The sequence below is a fragment of the Stegostoma tigrinum genome, chromosome 6, assembly GCF_030684315.1.
Source record: "Stegostoma tigrinum isolate sSteTig4 chromosome 6, sSteTig4.hap1, whole genome shotgun sequence".
NCBI classification, from domain to species: Eukaryota; Metazoa; Chordata; class Chondrichthyes; order Orectolobiformes; family Stegostomatidae; genus Stegostoma; species Stegostoma tigrinum.
In genome coordinates this window covers 69,019,863-69,037,093 of record NC_081359.1, presented here as the reverse complement: position 1 = coordinate 69,037,093, position 17,231 = coordinate 69,019,863, and the positions used below count along the sequence as shown (strand labels likewise).

Below are 17,231 nucleotides of genomic sequence, written 5' to 3'. Positions count from 1 at the left end.
TGATCAATGATGCCAAAATCCCATGAAGGAATAAAAGAAAACCTGCCATCACCATTTATTAAGCTTTAATTTGTATTTAATTCCTTTTTGCTTAAAAAGAGAAAAACGTTATTTTCTCCGACTATGTATTATTCCTTATGGATACAATTTGGTAGAATTCTGTTTTTGGAGAAGTGTTTGTAAAGCAGTCTTGAGCACCATTATATAGCACTGTGCAAGAAATGACAGGATACAAATAAGTCTGCATTAAGTCAGTTTCTTCCAGAGTTCAAGTACAATCTGCTCCATCATGAATTCACTTTCCTGAGGGCAAGTCCTATATTGAACATACTGTGCACATTTTCTAAACACAATCATCCACCAACAACAACTGATATTCAAATCAACCTTAAAACATTTTCAGAAGGCTAATAAAGTGTTTTTTCAAGATTAATGAACCGATGCCCGAGAATACTGGTATTCAATGTGGACTGATAAAGTATGAAGGCTGAAATTTGACTCTTCAGCACTTCTTTTGAGCTACTCTGCTTCTAAAATGGCATCCACTGAGAGGACACTGGCATAGTTCGGTGCAATCACCACAAGAATGTAGATTAGAGAGATAGTAATATCAAATCAATGTGTAAATTTAATTTGATAGCAGGGTTACCAGTCTACCAGGCTCTACACTCCATTGCGGCTATTTTGTAATCTTACACTGATTTCTGTTGGCTCCTTCTGCAGTTGTAGATGTGTTTGAAGTAGTTGCAGTCTATGTTGAAGGACTTTGTCTTCAAGGATTTGATATAGATTACTTACTCTAAAGCAAGGGTGTAGTAAGTTTGCATGTATGCTTGAACTATAGCATGACAGGGAGAATGGCAAGAGGTGACACAAAGTGGGACATGTTGTTGGAAGAGAGAGGAAAAGGAGCAGCGAGAAGGATCCTAAGCAGGAAGCCAAATTGACCCAGAGTGTTCAGGGAACAATTCTGCAACCTGAAATTCAACAAGGAACTGTGTAACAGACATCTGCATTTCACTAAGGATATTGTCATGGACGTCTATCGCCAACTAAAATTGGGTGAGGACGCTACTGCTTGGACAAAGAAAGTGATCATGGCCATGAATGTGTATCCAAGTGCAGCAGGTGTCATCTGCAAAATCCCCAAATTTGTTATTCAACATTACAGAAGAGACATCACTGAGGCTCTTTACACAGAGCAAGCAGAATATATTTCATTCTCATTTGCAAGAAAAGTTGCCATTTGCTTCACAAAGTTGACCAGCTTCCCAATTGCAGGGTGCCACTAAGTATGTGCATGCTGTTTTGTAAGTCAGCTGAGTTATGTCATAATTGGAAAGGATTCCTGTCCTTCACCATGCAACTGGTGGGTTATCCGCTCACCCAGCTTAAACTGCAGGTCAATACTGGGTATCCTGGACACTGTTACGATGCTTTGATTATATGACAGGCTGCAGCCCTATCTGCATTGAAGCCAATGCACCAAACTACTCCAAAGCACCGTGCGATTATTAAGCATTAAAAGCCATTCTTTAATGGTTTATTTCCAAATTTTCATTTGCAACCCACATAGACAAAGACAGTATTCATATAAATAAAACTGAGATGTCACACAAAATGGGATAGTAAATCATTGGGGTGCTTAAACAATGCTTTCATTGCCTGCATCTGACTGGACAAACCTTGTAATATTCTGCAAAACAGATGTTAAGCCAAGTGTTGGTTTACTACATGCTGTACTGCAAACATATGAAGAATCAGGTTGCTGAAAGGGTGGCAAGCATTGTCCTCCTGTGTCAGGATTGTCCATGAGTGACTCAGCCAACTGCAAATCCAGCAAACATGACCCAAGTACCCCTTTACAAATGAGTGTGTTCTTCTGTTTCCCCCACGTGTCAGCGTAATTTGTAGTGTAACTTCAAACACTTGCACCACATCCAATATAGCTCCCCTATAAAGGCTGCTGGTTAACTTTAGCAGATGTTGGTCCCTTACAATCTGGCATCCACTGTTTAGGTGTGCAGCCAGTCTACCGCAGGGATAATACTTGGCTGTGAGCGCCAATCATTTAATCTGGTCAGCAACAGACGTTTTGTGCTACCTACATTGGAAACAACTGACTTTGGGAATTTCCAATTCCTGTACCTATTTTAGTGGCCTGTCCAATTTTAGAAGCAAATTTGTGATCAAGTGGAAAGACCTCTTTGTAATTTTCTTCAATAAAATTAATCAAAGACTGGTGAAAGTATGTTATAGGGATTAGGTGTGATATTTTACATCTTTCATCTGTTTTTAATCTGTTCTTCAGCTGAAGTAGTGCACTTAGTGAATAATTTTACAAACATTACTGCCTAGAATTTACTTTTTCATTAAGTGGATCAACATTTATTACATGCACATCATATTCCTCTGTTCTATTTTAGTATAATCTTTAACGCATTTGAAATTAAAAAAAGGATAAAACCAACTAGAACAAAACCGTATCAAGGTGATCAATGATAATGTATTGATATTTCTAGCCTTCAAAATGACTATTTTCACTGCTGTCGCACAAGATGTCAAAATGATACCTTCAACTGAGCATTGTCTGTTCCAGGAAACTCCCTCTGGTCCAACTTCTTCCAGCGTTGCATGAATTTAGTAACAACGGGTCTGTTGTAATCCACAATTTGGAATCCTGTTACATTTGCTCCTCCATGCATAAATCTATCCAGTGATATATCCTTGAATCCCTGCAATCACATTAGCAATCATCATGTAGTTAGGGTTCATTTAATCTCTTCTCATCAGTCCTATAGTTTGAAAAGCATGCCATTAATCAGTGAGTATTTTTCAATAGAATGTTTCCATCAACCACTTGAATAACTGAGCTAATGAAATTCTTGCTCATAAGCTCCTTTCAGACCAGTCTCTGGATTAACCTTTGTAGCATTAAGTTTTGATCCTTTTGAAGACCTGAAATATGGTTATTTTCCAGTACAGAATGCAAGAATTTTAAAATGTTTTCAGTTTTTCTAGCAGAACAACTCTCACATCCTTTTGGACTGATCCTGTCATCAATGTGATCTCACAGTAGGGCTTTGCTAGATAACAGCCAGGAATGGGAACCCTGGACCAATTCCCCTCCTCGAGAGCACCTGTAGGCACTCATTTCTGAAACAAAAACAGAAATTGTTGCTGAAACTCAGCAGGTCTGGCAGCATCTGTGGGAAGAAATCAGAGTTAACACTGAATTTGATTAGGAGTCACCAGACTCAAAATGTTCACTCTTCTTTCATCCCACAGATACTGCCAGACCTGCTGAGTTTTACCAGTAATTTCTGTTTTCGTTTCAGATCTCCAGCATTCATAGTTTTATCTTTTATATTAATGGCATTCAACTCTGCCCTTGTCAAAATCAGCTACATCAATAGAAAGGACAGAATCCAAGATCTTGTTGGCTGGGTGGCTTACATATCACTGGTTTTCCACTAAGCAATCGGGAAAATATTTAATTCAAACGTATGAAAAAAATAATAAAGCCATACATGTTTCTGAAAGCCACTTGGTCCATTGCATCTGCACTGATTCTTCATTTAGAGTAATTCTACTGTTTCCCCCCTTCCCATTCAGTTTGAATCTTTCTCCTTAAATATTTTGCAAATGTTTGTTTAGAAGATGCAATATTTTTTGTTCAGACACAATCAGCAATCCATGTTCAAGATATAGTATTTATATATTAGCTGTGTCAAAGTTTTGCAGAATTTTAAAAAATCTTATCAACTCTCAACCTTTTTTTGCTCTAAGGGAAACAGTCTCGAGTATTTCAATTTGCTTCTCACAGTGAGCTTGTCTCATTCTGGCACCATCATTGTGAATGGCATTCTCTTTGCCTTTTTTTACCTTTCTGAACTGGGGCACCCAACTAGACAGAATTTTTTTAGACATCACCTAACTAATGTTTTGTATAAATTTATTGTTTACTCATTATTGTGATTACCCTATGCCTTATTTTAGAAAGCCCATACAACTGTCGGCATACTTATGGCTTTACCTAGTTGCACTTATACTCAATCAGAGATAGTAAGAACTGCCAATGCTAGGGTCAGAGATAACAAGTGTGGAGCTGGAGGAACACAGCAGGCCAGGCAGCATTAAGAGGAGCAGGAAAGTTGACATTTCAGGTTGGGACCCTTCTTCAGAAATGGGGAGGGAGAAGGGAGTTCAAAAATAGAGAGAGGAGGGGCAGGGCTGGGAAATCTAGGTGGGCTGATAAGTGAGTGCAGGTAGGGAATGGTGGGGTTTGGTTAGTGAGGTGGGAGGAGCGGATATGTGGGAGAGAAGATGGACAGGTTGTATCAGGCCAAGGAGGTGGGGATCAGCGGGAGGGTTGGTCATGGGATGAGGTCGGGGTGGGGAGATTTTGAAACTGGTAAAATCCACATTTAGACCATTGGACTGTAGGCTGTCGAGCTGAAACATGAGGTGCTGTTCCTCCAGTTTGCAGGTGGCGTCATCGTGGCGCTGGAGGAGGCCTGGGTTGGACACGTCACGCAAGGAGTGGGCGGGGGAGTTAAAATGGTTTGTGACCAGAAGGTGTTGTCATTTGCCATGAACAGAGCACAGGTGCTCTAAAAATGGTCTCCAAGCCTCCACTTGGTCTCACCAATGTAGAGGAAGCCACATCAGGAGCAGTGAATGAAGTAGACCATTTTGACAGATGTGTAGGTGAACCCCTGGGCAATGTGGAAGGTTTGTTTTGTACCTTGAATGGAGGTGATGGGGGAGGTGTAGGGGCTGGTGTAACACTTCCTGCGATTGCAGGGAAAGGTGCTGGGGCTGGTGCGGCGAGTGGAGAGTGTGGAGCGGACGAGAGAGCCATGGATAGAGTGATCCCCTTGAAAGGCAGATAGGGGTGGGGAGGGAAATATATCTTTGGTTGTGGATTGTAGGTGGTGTAAGTGGCAGAGGAAGTGGCATTGAATACGGAGGTTGGTTGGGGGATGTGTGAGGACAAGGGCGATTCTGTCTTTGTTCTTGTTGGGGGGAGGGATGTGAGGGCAGAAGTCTGTGAAACACAACAGGTGCATTTGAGGGCACTTTCAGTCACTGCCTCTGAATGGGAGACGTTGCGGTCCTTGAAATACAAGGATATCTGGGATGTGCATGAGTGGAACGCCTCATCTTGGGAGCAGGTGCGGTGCAGGTGGAGGAATTGGGAGTAGGGGATTGTCTTCTTGCAGGAAGGTGAGTAAGAGGAGGTGTAGTCTAGGTAGCTGTGGGAGTCAGTGGGCTTGAAATAGATGTCAGTTTCGAGGTGGTCACCAGAGATGGAGACAGAGAGGTCCAGGAAGAAGACAGTGGTATCGGAGATGGTCCAGGTGAATTTAAAGGGTGGGGTGAAAGGTATTAGTAAAGTTGATGATCTGTTCAAACTCCTCATGGGAGCACGAGGCAGCACCGATACAGTCATCAATGTAGCGGAGGAAGAGGTGGGGGAGAGTGCCAGTGTAGCAGCGGAAGAGGGACTGTTCAACATATCTTACAAAGAGGGAGGCATAGCTTGGGATGATGCGGGTACCCATGGCCAACACCTTAATCCTTAGGAAGCAGGAGGAGTTAAAGGAGAAGTTGTTACCAGGGTAACATGTCCATCCTGGGCCTCCTCCAGTGTCACAATGACACCACCTGGAAAGTGAAGGAGCAGCACCTCATATTCTGCCTTGGGAGTCTACAGCCCATGGTCTAAATGTGGATTTTACCAGTTTCAAAATCTCCCCACTCCTGGCCTCATCCAATGATCAACCCTCCCTCTTATTCTCGCCTCCTTGACTTGACACAACATGTCCATCTTCTCTCCCACTTACCTCATTGACATATCCCTAACAATTCCCATCTGCACGCACCTGTCACCATCCCACCTACCTTCCCCAGCTCCATTCCTCCTCTCTCTGTTTATTTCCGAGCTCCCTTCCACCTCCCCTCATTTCCAAAAAAGGGTCCGACCCAAATGTCAACTTCCTGCTCCTCTGATGTTGCCTGGCCTCCTGTGTTCCTTCAGTTCCACACTGCGTTATTTCTGTACTCATTCTCAAGAAATTTTGCATTTGAACCTTTAATTTTTTTCCAGCCTTCTGTGTTTCCCATCAAGTATATCCTTCCCTTCCTTGTTTTACTGCCCAACACGTTTGACCTAGTTCTTATTCATATTGCACTAGACAGTAAGTAATTTATAAATGTCAAATGCATTCATTAACTTTGTAGAACTCCTCCCTCCACTTACCCTGTGATGGAGTGTAATCCATTCCTAACACTGGATGGCAATCTTAAACTAAGCTTGAGGAAACCGAACTTGGAAAATTTACATAAAAACCTTGTGCTTACCAAGTTGGCTAGTACATAATGGTACCCTCTGACGTGCTTCCCAACACTTACAATCTGAGCAAAAACAGAAACATTCATAACATTATACAGAGTCATGAAAAAACAGTCCAATATATGCTTTGACTGTTAATGAAATTTACAGCTAAACAAAATAGCTTTATTTAGGTAGGATAGTGACATGTTTCAGGTCAAACATCCAGCACCCTCAGGACTGAGGTATATGTTTACTGTAGAATGAGTACCTGGTTTCTTTTCCTCCAAAAAAGGATTGAAAATGCTATTCACTCAATGAGGGTCTCTGGCTACCTGCATCAATGTAATGCCTTGGCTTGAAAACCTCAAGTTCTTCTTTAAATGATTGGGTTACAATTTATATTAATGCATTTCTGGCCTACAGTGATATGTCTATAGAGTGTTAACTTTATTCTTACATATTTCATATACTGATCATTTCAATGAGGTTTGTAAACCCCATCATTAAACTTTTGGCCTCTGTTCTGAATAAAATTGCATGCTGCATTCTATAAATACCATGAGAATAGAGTCTGCTTTGGATCCCATTAAAGTCTTATCTGTTCAATTAAATGCAGATCTTTCAAGTGTCATTCACGTCTCCTTTCAGTGAAAAACCTGACATATTTTCACATTATTTTTGAAAATTAACACAGTTCCATAGATTTTAATGGATTTGCAATTTGTTACTATTCTTGATAATAATTGTCACAACTGCTATTCTTCAATGTAAGTGGCTTTGTTAATTATATAGTTTTAATGTTATATTGATCTTTTTCTTTGTTGATGCATCCATTAATATTCCACTGTCAGTTTGTGTGCCTGACTTGTAGGGGGAAGGGAGAGAAATGTAGAGAATAGTGCTGCAGTATAGATTGGTTGGTCTCAGCTGTTCTTCTTTGGTGATCTTCTGATGCGTATGAAACATACCCAGTAGGGGGAAATTAGAGTTCAGAAAATAAAGGAAGGTTGAACAATTTGTGGTAATACTTCACACACAAAACAATGATTATCTCTTTAAAAAGGAGCCGCGCAGGTTAGTGCACTGGTCACACAAACACAAAAATTATTCTTTTCATAACTTCTGATACTTTGGAAAATAGAATGATTAGATTTAAAGTCATAGAGTCATAGATGTGCAGCACATATACAGACCCTTCAGTCCAACTTGTCCGTGGCAGCCAGATATCCTAAATACATCCAGTCCCATTTGTCAGCAGTTGGCCCATATCCCTCTAAACCCTTCCTATTCAAACCCCCATCCAGATGCCTTTTAAAATGTTGTAATTGTACCAGCCTCCACCACTTCCTCTGGCAGCTCATTCCATACATGCACCACCCTCTGCATGAAAATGTTTGGGTTCCTTTTACGTTTTTCCCCGCTCACCTTAAGCCTATGCTCTCTAGTTTTGGACTTCTCCACCCTGGAGAAAAGAAGTTGCCTATTTATCCCTCCATGCCCCTCATGATTTTATAAAGCCGTGTAAGGTCACCTCTCAGCCTCCGACACTCCAGGGAAAATAGCCCCAACCCACTCAGCCTCTTCCTATACCTCAAACCCTCTGAACCTGGCAACATCGTTGAGAGTTTTTTCTGAATCCTTTCAAGTTTCATATCATCCTTCCTATAGCAAGAAGACCAGAAATGCACACAGTACTTCAAACGTGGCCTAACAAATGTCCTGTACAGCTGCAACATGACTCCCCAACTCCTATACTCGATGCACTGGCCAATAAAGGTAAACATACCAAATGCCTTCTTCACCATCCTATCTACCCGTGGCTCCAGTTTCAAGGAATATGAACCTGCATTCCAAGGTCTCTTTGTTCAGCAACCCTACCCAGGACCTTAGCATTAAGTGTATAAGGGCTGCCCTGATTTACCTTTCCAAAGTGTAGCACCTCACATTTATCTAAATTATAAGTTCTTCGGTCCGCCTCCCCCTCTCTCCCTATTTATTCCAGTTCCCTCTCCCCATCCCCCTCTCTGATGAAGGGTCTAGGCCCGAAACGTCAGCTTTTGTGCTCCTGAGATGCTGCTTGGCCTGCTGTGTTCATCCAGCCTCACATTTTATTATCTTGGAATTCTCCAGCATCTGCAGTTCCCATTATATCTAAATTATATGCTATCTGCCACTCCTTGGCCAATCAGCCCATCTGATCAAGATCCCGTTGTTCTCTGAGGTAACCGTCCTCACTGTCCACTTGCAGGAAAATGGATAGTGAAGCCTGCTTCACATGGAATCAACTGCTTCTTTCCCTCAGTTTGTAAAAGGAGAAAAGTATAATTTAAAAATGAAAAGGAAAAAATTATTTTAGACTTTTATAATTCCTAAACTTGCAAGGAAAACAGATGTGAAAGTAAAACTGACCTAGTCAGGGCAATCAGAATACTTATCAAGAATTATATCATCCCAACAGTAGCACAACATCCTGTTTGAACCCCAGTCAGCCAACATCACAGTGATACTGGCAGTGCTTCTTTGCTTTTCCTTGAAGGGTGCCTCAGTATCTTTTACACCCACCTGAGAGGTTGGCACCACAATCTAAAAGTTGTAACCTTGAAGTTTCAACCTAGATTTTGTTTTCAAATCTCTCAACCAGGACTGAAACCCATAACAAACCTTTCAATCCAGAGGAAAATTCTGTCCGAGTGTAGTGTTGAGGAGAACAGAGAATTTTGAATAGTTAATGTTGCTCTCTATCTGCATCTTGTGTATTATGTTTGCACTCTGTTCTATTACCCTGATGCACTCGTATAGTATGATTTTCCTGTAAAGCTTGTAAGGCAATGCTTTAGAGGTAACAAAAAGTGGAGCTGGAGGAACACAACAGGCCAGACAGCATCAGAGGAGCAGGAAAGCTGATGTTTTGGGTCAGGACCCTACTTCAGCTTCTTCAGAAACATCAGCTTTCCTGTTCTTCTGATGCTGCCAGGCCTGCTGTGCTCCTCTAGCTCCACACTTTGTCATCTCGGACTCCAGCATCCGCAGTTCTTGCAATCTCTAAGACAACACTTTTTAAAAATTCATTAATGAGATGAGGGCATCACTGACCAGGCAGCATTTATTTCCCGTCCCTAATTGCACAGAGGGCAGTTCAGTCAGCCACATTGCTATGGGTCTAGAGTCACATGTAGGCCAGACCAGGTAAGGATGGCAGCTTCCTTCCCTAAAGGACATTGGTGAACCAGACTGGTTTTATTTCTGACAATTGACAATGGATTCATGGTCATCATTAGATTTTTAATTCCAGATAGTTTATTGGATTCAAATTCCACCATCTGCTATGGCAGGATTTGAACCTGGGTCCTCAGAATGTTATCTGGGTCCTGAATTAACAGTCCAGCAATGATACTATTAGACCATCGCCTCCTCTTGTACTCACTGTATCTCAGTACATGTGGCCGCAATAAATCAAATCAAAAAGGGAAATCACATGGAGTGTATTACTCGGTTCAAGGAGTGGGATTGTCTTTCTTTACCAGTAGAATGATACATATAAACAAGTGAAAAACATGGCAACAATTCCTCGGTATCACCAGCCAAGTTTGGTGCTTAGTGCTTTGCTCAGTAAGTGCCAGTAGAGAGGAAATGTCAAATAATTAGGAGGTCTTTCAATATTTTCTCTGCGTATAATCTTACTACCAGCTGAATAACAAAGTTGGCCCAGAAACTCTTATGAAGCCATGTAGGAGACCAGGTTAACATCGGCAGACCAGACTCCAAACAATTTAACTCGAACAGCAAGAACAACTCTAATAGAAAATAGCTGCTTACATCAATGGAAAATAGAAAACAAACAAAAAAAGTGGAATGAACGTGGCTAGAAAAGAATCCCTGATATAAGAAAAAACTCAGGATAACAACCAGTAAATGAGTTAGCACTAAATTGTAATAATCTCGTCAGTGTTCTACGTAATAAATAATAATTTGGCTGAAAGTATGTTCATGTTGCAAATCACTGTTGGAGTTTAATTGTTACTTGTTTCTACCTTATGGTGTCTTTCACTTTGCCTCAAGGAAGGATTAAGTTGTTCTGCATGAATAGTTCAAAATGGGTTGCTAGAGAATGTTACACCATCCTCCATTTTCTTTTCCAGTAGAAATTAAAGTCAGTGGAATTGGAAATCAAGAAAGATGTAGAACAGGTTGCCAATTTATGATGACTTACTCTACTCTATCAGACAAACCATAAAATTGCAAACAATGTCAAATAAAGTACAACCACACACTAGATGTGGTGAAATTTTGAAATAAAGTTCTCAAAACAAGAGATCTAATCAGTGCTGACAGACAGCCACATGCACATCTGTGACCGATTTCCAGGATATCTACTCTCAAAAGGGACAATGAACCTAATGAGAGGAAGCTTCTTATCAACTTTGGCAATGCTGCCTAATCCTTTGAATGATATCATCTTTTTTTTTGGTGCATCACAGTTTAATTCCTTTTACCATTGCAGTGGCAAACAAGCCATTAGTTGCACGCAACTGGAAAGCATTCCATGGTTGTGCAGCAAGGCCCTGAAATTAAGATGCATCTCATGATCAGCAGATGCTTATTCAGCTTTAATAAATTCACAATAAACAGAAAATGTTTTCATTCAGCAGAATTTGCTATCTCACTGGCAGGCTTTATGTTTGGAATCACTCCAAAATACAAAGAGCTGATTTACTTGCTGTTTCATTTTCCTTTCATCCGTTTAGCAATTTGCTTACAAGCATCCGTAGTTCAGTTGATCATAGTGCAAAATATTTTCTTGATGGATTCTGCACTGGCACCTCCTTAGCTTATGGCAACACGAGGCACATATTTCCCCTGCTCATTGCATAGTTTTTTTTGGAAGAGTCACGTACAATTTCTATTGAAAAATGCAGAATAGTCAACTGTGTTTTTTTATTGGTTTTCACAGCATAAAACAACCAAACGATACATTTCTATCAATCTAGGAGGTGTTTGTTGGGTCCAACGTCCCCGAAATGCTTTAAAGTTAACCAGCTCACTTAACCAGGAACTCCCTACCTACGTCCATGACACCACCCGTGCCCTTCACCTCCTCCAGAACTTCCAATTCCCCGGTCCCCAACACTTCATCTTTACCATGGACGTCCAGTCCCTATACACCTGCATTCGCCATACAGATGGCCTAAAGGCACTCTGCTTCTTCCTGTCCCGCAGGCCCAACCAGTCCCCCTCCAATGACACCCCAATCCGCTTAGCCTAATGCATCCTCATCCTCAACAACTTCTCTTTCAATTCCTCCCACTTCCAACAGTCAAAGGGGGTGGCCATGGGTACCCGCATGGGCCCAAGCGATGCCTGCCTCTTTGTAGGTTAGGTGGAACAATCTCTCTTCCGCACCTACACTGGCCCTAAACCCCACCTCTTCCTCCGTTACATTGATGACTGTTTCGGCGCTGCCTCATGCTCCCATGAGGAGCTCGAACAGTTCGTCCACTTCACCAACACCTTCCACCCCAACCTTAAGTTCACCTGGACCATCTCTGATATGTCTCTCTCCTTCCTGGACCTCTCTGTCTCCAGCTCCGGCTACCACCTAGAAACCCATAACCATTTCAAGTCCACCGACACCCTCAGCTACCTAGAATACACCTCCTCCCTCCCACCCACCTTCCTGCAAAAATGCCATCCCCTATTCCCAATTCCTTTGCCTCCACAGCATCTGCTCCCAGGATGAGGCATTCCACTCCCATAGATCTCAGACATCCTAGTTTTCAAGTACTGGAACTTTCCCTACTTAGCGGTTGAGAACGCCCTTGACTGTGTTTCCCACATTTCCCACAACTTAGCCCTCACATCCCCTCCCCGTAATAACAACTAAAACAGAATCCTCCTCGTCCTCACGTACAACCCACCAACCTCCGGATATAACGCATCATCCGCCGACATTTCCGCCATTTGCAATCCAGCCCCACCAAAGACATTTTTCCAACCCCTTGTCTGCTTTCCAGTGGGACCACTCTCTCCGTGACTCCCTTGTCCGCTCCACACTCCCCTCCAACTCCACCACACCCAATACTTTTCCCTGCAACCAGAGGAAGTGCTACACCTGCCCCCACACCTCCTCCCTCACCCCTATCCCAGGCCCCACGAAGACTTTCCACGTCAAGCAGATGTTCACCTGCACATCCGCTAATGTGGTATACTGCATCTGCTGTTCTTGTTGTGGCCTCCTCTACATCGCGGTAACCCAGTGAAGGCTTGGAGACTGCTTTGCTCGGTTCGCACTGAACAACTGCACCTCCCAGTCGCAAACCATTTCAACTCTCCCTCCCATTCCTCAGGCAACTTATCCATCATGGGCATCCTGCAGTGCGACAAAGATGCCATATGAAGGTTGCAGGAACAGCAACTCATATTCCGCTCGGAAACTCTGCAGCCCAATGGTATCAATGTGGACTTCACGAGCTTCAAAACTCCCCTCCCCCTATCGTATCCCAAAACAAGCTCAGCTCATCCTCACCTCTCTAACCTGTCCTTCCTCCCAACTGTCCCCTCCTCCCACCTCAAGCTCCAACCCCATTTCCTACCTACTAACCTCATCCTGCCAAGTTGACCCATCTGTCCTCCCTGGACTGACCTATCTCCTCCCTAACTCCCCACCTACACTCACCTTTACTGGCTCCATCCCCGCCTCTTTGACCGGTCTGTCTCCTATCCACCTATCTTCTCCTCTCTCCATCTTCTATCTACCTCCCCCTTTCTCCCTATTTATTTCCGAACACCCTCCCCCTCCCCCATTTCTGAAAAATGGTCTAGGTCCGAAATGTCGGCTTTCCTGCTCCTTTGCTGCTGCTTAGCCTCATGTGTTCATCCAGCTGTACACCTCGATATCTCAGCTCACTTAACCAACCAGTTTTGAAGAACAGCCACTTGACTTGAAACACTAACTGCTTTCTCTCCACGGATGCAGCCAGACCTGCTAAGTTTCTCCAGCAATTTCAGTTATTCTTTCAGATTTTCAGCATCCACAGTTTTTTTGTTTTATTATATATATATCTTAATGTCTTATGTGCAAGTCCAGACAAATTTAAACTTAAGGCTAAACATTATCACCACCCAGTACAAAAGAGCTAATAGCTATCATTACGTATTCTGTCAGTGGTCATTACCAATCATACGCACTTATTTTAATAAAAGCAAACGCATTAAATAATGAGGATCAATTTGGCTTTCAGGTATGATGTATTGTGGTATAGCATTGGCTTAAGAGATATCAAGAGATATTAAGCAATACAGCATCAACAATAAAACCGGTCGAGGAACTGCGAATGCTTGAGTTTTTATTTTCAAATAAAACATGAAGCTAATGGAAGCAAAAGTTTTTAGCACTGTAGAAATTGAGAATGTCGGATAAGAAAACATGGGGGCTGGATTTTCCCGAGGCTTGTCAATTTCTCACTCCTTTTTATGTACGAAAGAGCTCTGCATTTCTGACAGGACATTCAACACGATCAGTGTTCATTCAGAAATAAAGAGCTGTACTTTCTTATGACAGTTTGCTTTCAGTACAGGGCCATCAGAGGAAGGTAAACCATGCCAACTTTTCACAACAGTCAGTTGCCATTTTCTGATATGTAAGAGATTCAGTATCACAGACAGCCACAATGACAGTTGCTGTTTAAAGGTTATACAGGGCCTTGATGAGGCCACATCTTGATTACTGTGTGCAGTTTTGGTCTCCTAGTCTGAGGAAGGACTTTGCTCACTTACCTTGCCCAGACCCACCTCTCCTCGTTCTATCCATTTCGGAGTTCCCTTGCCCCTCCCCCATTTCTGAAGAAGGGTTCCCAACTTGAAATATCAACTTTCCTGTTCCTCTGATGCTGCCTGGCCTGCTATGTTCCTCCCGCTCCACGCTGTATTACTTTCACTCTAGCAGCGGCAGTTCTCACTATTTCTGAGGAAGGACATCCATGTAATTGAGTGAGTCCAGTGAATGTTCACTAGACTGATTCCCAGAAGACAGGATTGACATATGATGAAAGATTAGGTCGACTGGGCTTGTACTCACTGGAATTAGGAGGAATTAAGGGGTATCTCATAGAAATGTTTAAAATTCTGGTGGGATTGGTCCAGCTAGATGCGAGAAGAATGTTCCTGCTGTTGGGAAAGTCCAAAACAAAAGGTCACAATCTAAGAACTAGCAGTAAGCCATTCAGGACTAAGATGAGGAAGAATTTTTTTAACTCAGACAGTATGAACCTGTGGAATTTTGTTCCACAGAAAGCTGTTGGAGCCAGTTTGTTAGATATACTCAAGAGGGAGCAGGATGTGGCCCTTGTAGCTAAAGGGGTCAAGGGGTATGGAGAGAAAGCGGGTTTGGGAAACTGAAATTGCACAATCAGCCACAATCATATTGAATGGTGGTGCAGGCTCAAGGGGCCGAACGCACTACTACTGCAGCTATTTTCTATGTTTTCATGTAAGCATGCAAGTGAGATGTTGGCAATGTCAGGGGCTAATGTGCTACATGGGTATAGCACAAGATGGGCAGGTAAGTGAAGAACTGGTCACATAGGGTGGGTCATGTTGAGTCCCATGGGTGCTTTGGAGGGGTGTGGGGGTGGGGCACATGAGAGACTGTTGTGTCCTTGGGGTTTAAATCAGGTACAGGGGAGGTATCTGGTCCAGAGCAGGGAAGCAGGGGTGTTGTGTCCAGGAGTCAGGGAAAATATGTGTCAGTTGGGCCTGGGCACCCAGATGTTGGAGATATATTTTTAAAAAATAGCTCCAGAGCTGGGTTGGGGAGATGGGCGAAGAAAGAGATGATGGTGTGTTTGAATCCTGACAATGTAGGGGTTGTCAGTGATTGGGGCGTGTTGGTGTGGTTCTAGAGTACCAGGGTGAAAGGGGATGCCAGCTCCATAGTGTGTTGGGTGTCTGGGAAAGGTATTTTTGTGGGTATGAGAGGCAAGTTAGGGGATCAGTTTACTAATTCCCCAGGAGTTAGGCTGAGTATTTAAAAGCCTAACTTTTCTTGTGTAATTATTTATTTAGCTTTCACCCTTTGAATTTGTCGATTTACATGAAGACTTCCAGACGGTTCCAGATAGATGCAACTGTCGAGAAGAATCTTCAGTTTTAGTGGCAATTCCATCAGGGTCTGCTGTGATGGAGATTCCGTTAACCCCTAGCTACACTTCAGAAACAACTCTCTGGACATTGGAAAATTGAGCATGATTTTAAAATTAAGGAAAGGCTTGTTTGCAATCATGGTGGTGTTTTGCTGTGTTTACAGTCTCACACATATAGCAATGAACAAGCAAGACTTGCAAATTGAAAATAATTTGTAGAGTAGTTATATAGATTTATGGATTGGATTCCTCACAAAAGTTGTGCTTAGCAAATGATCTCAAAAAAGAAGTTGATCTGAAATATTTAGTTTCCTGTGTCAGGAATTGCAACTTGAATATACAGGTCATTGTTTGGCCATTGATTTTCATTCCGATGGCCTCCTCAATACATAGAACCCCTATTTCCTCCCCTTTGTCTTGGCTCCTTGGACTGATGGATTCTGTTCCAGTGGCACCCGGGGCCTCCTCAGTGGAACTGTCTTCCTGAACAAGGCAGCTGAGGTCTCTCTGCGGATCTCTAGCCAATACACATGATGCCCTATTCTGTCCTACATGTCTAACATCCAGTCCTACACAACCGGAAGTTTCCTGGAATAAGTCTTCAGCCTCTACTATAAATTTCACACACTTATCATTGGCTACATTCTCCCCGTGTCTGCGTGGGTTTCCTCCGGGTGCTCCGGTTTCCTCCCACTGTCCAAAGATGTGCAGGCTAGGTGGATTGGCCATGCTAAATTGCCCGTAGTGTTCAGGGGTGTGCAGGTTATAGGGGGATGGGTCTGGGTGGGATGCTTCAAGGGGCGGTGTGGACTTGTTGGGCCGAAGGGCCTGTTTCCACACTGGAGGGAATCCAATCTAATCTACCCTGACCGTGGTCCCTGCGTGGTTTGAAGTTTGATTTTTTTTTACATCACAATATTTGATTTGAGATCAGCCTCCCTCCCTTCGAATTCTGCAAATTTTAGTTCATCCAAAAGACAGATGCTCATACCTTGCCTCACATACAATCCTTAAAGCCTGCTGTCCCTGATCAAAATTGGTTTCTGATGCCCCTATCTCCATAAATGTATAATTCCTATCCTTCCCTACCTGTCACCTCGTCCAGTTCCACATGCACTCATTCTTACAATTTATACAAATGACTTTGAAGAACTTGCCAAAGGTATGGTAGCTAAATTTGTTAATGATGCAAAGGTAGGTCAGAAAGCAAATTGTGAAGAAAGCATAAGGATGCCGAGTGAGTGGGGAAATGTCTGGTGAGTAGAATATCGTGAGAAGTTGACTATTTGGCAGGAAGAGTAAAAAGGCAGCATTATTTAAATGGCGAGAGATGGCAGACCTCCAAGATGCAGAGGGATCTGGGTATCCTGGTGGAAGAATCACAAAATGCTGGAATACAGGTCAGCAATCTATTAGGTAATTTAACAGAATGTCATTGTTTATTATGAGAAGAATTGAATATGAGGAGGATAGTTATGTTTCACTGGTAAAGTGTGGAGTACCTTATACAGTATTGAACTTCATTTAAGGATGGATACAATACATTGGCAGCAGTTCGGGGTTTACTAGAAAAATACCTGGAATGGGCAAGTTGTCTGATGAGGAAGTATTAGACAATCTAGGCTCAGGTTCACTGGGATTTAGAACAGTAAGAGGTGATTTGATTGAAACATAAGATTTTGAGAGGTTGCGACAGGGGAGTTGGGAGGAGGTGGTTTCTTCTTGTTGGGGAGTCTAGAATAGAGAATCACTGT

The 17,231-nt window shown here is 42.7% G+C and overlaps 1 protein-coding gene and 1 long non-coding RNA gene across 14 annotated transcripts in view; one reads left to right on the top strand and one right to left on the bottom strand.

The window, feature by feature from the left end:
- The window catches only part of LOC125453697 (glutamate receptor 4), a 225,062-nt gene that overhangs the window by 141,728 nt on the left and 66,103 nt on the right, over positions 1 to 17,231 (bottom strand). For all 13 annotated transcript variants that reach the window (XR_009445847.1, XR_007247817.2, XR_007247818.2 and 10 more), the window contains exons 5-6: positions 6,367 to 6,420; positions 2,574 to 2,735 (exon numbers count right to left, since the gene is read on the bottom strand). Coding sequence is in view for 10 of the 13 variants with exons in the window: in XM_048533576.2 (XP_048389533.1) it covers positions 2,574 to 2,735; positions 6,367 to 6,420 (216 nt within the window). In the remaining 3 variants the exon portion in view is untranslated. The remainder of the gene's footprint in view (positions 1 to 2,573; positions 2,736 to 6,366; positions 6,421 to 17,231) is intronic.
- Positions 1 to 17,231, top strand: part of LOC125453698 (uncharacterized) — a 74,267-nt gene that overhangs the window by 6,088 nt on the left and 50,948 nt on the right. The window lies entirely within an intron of this gene.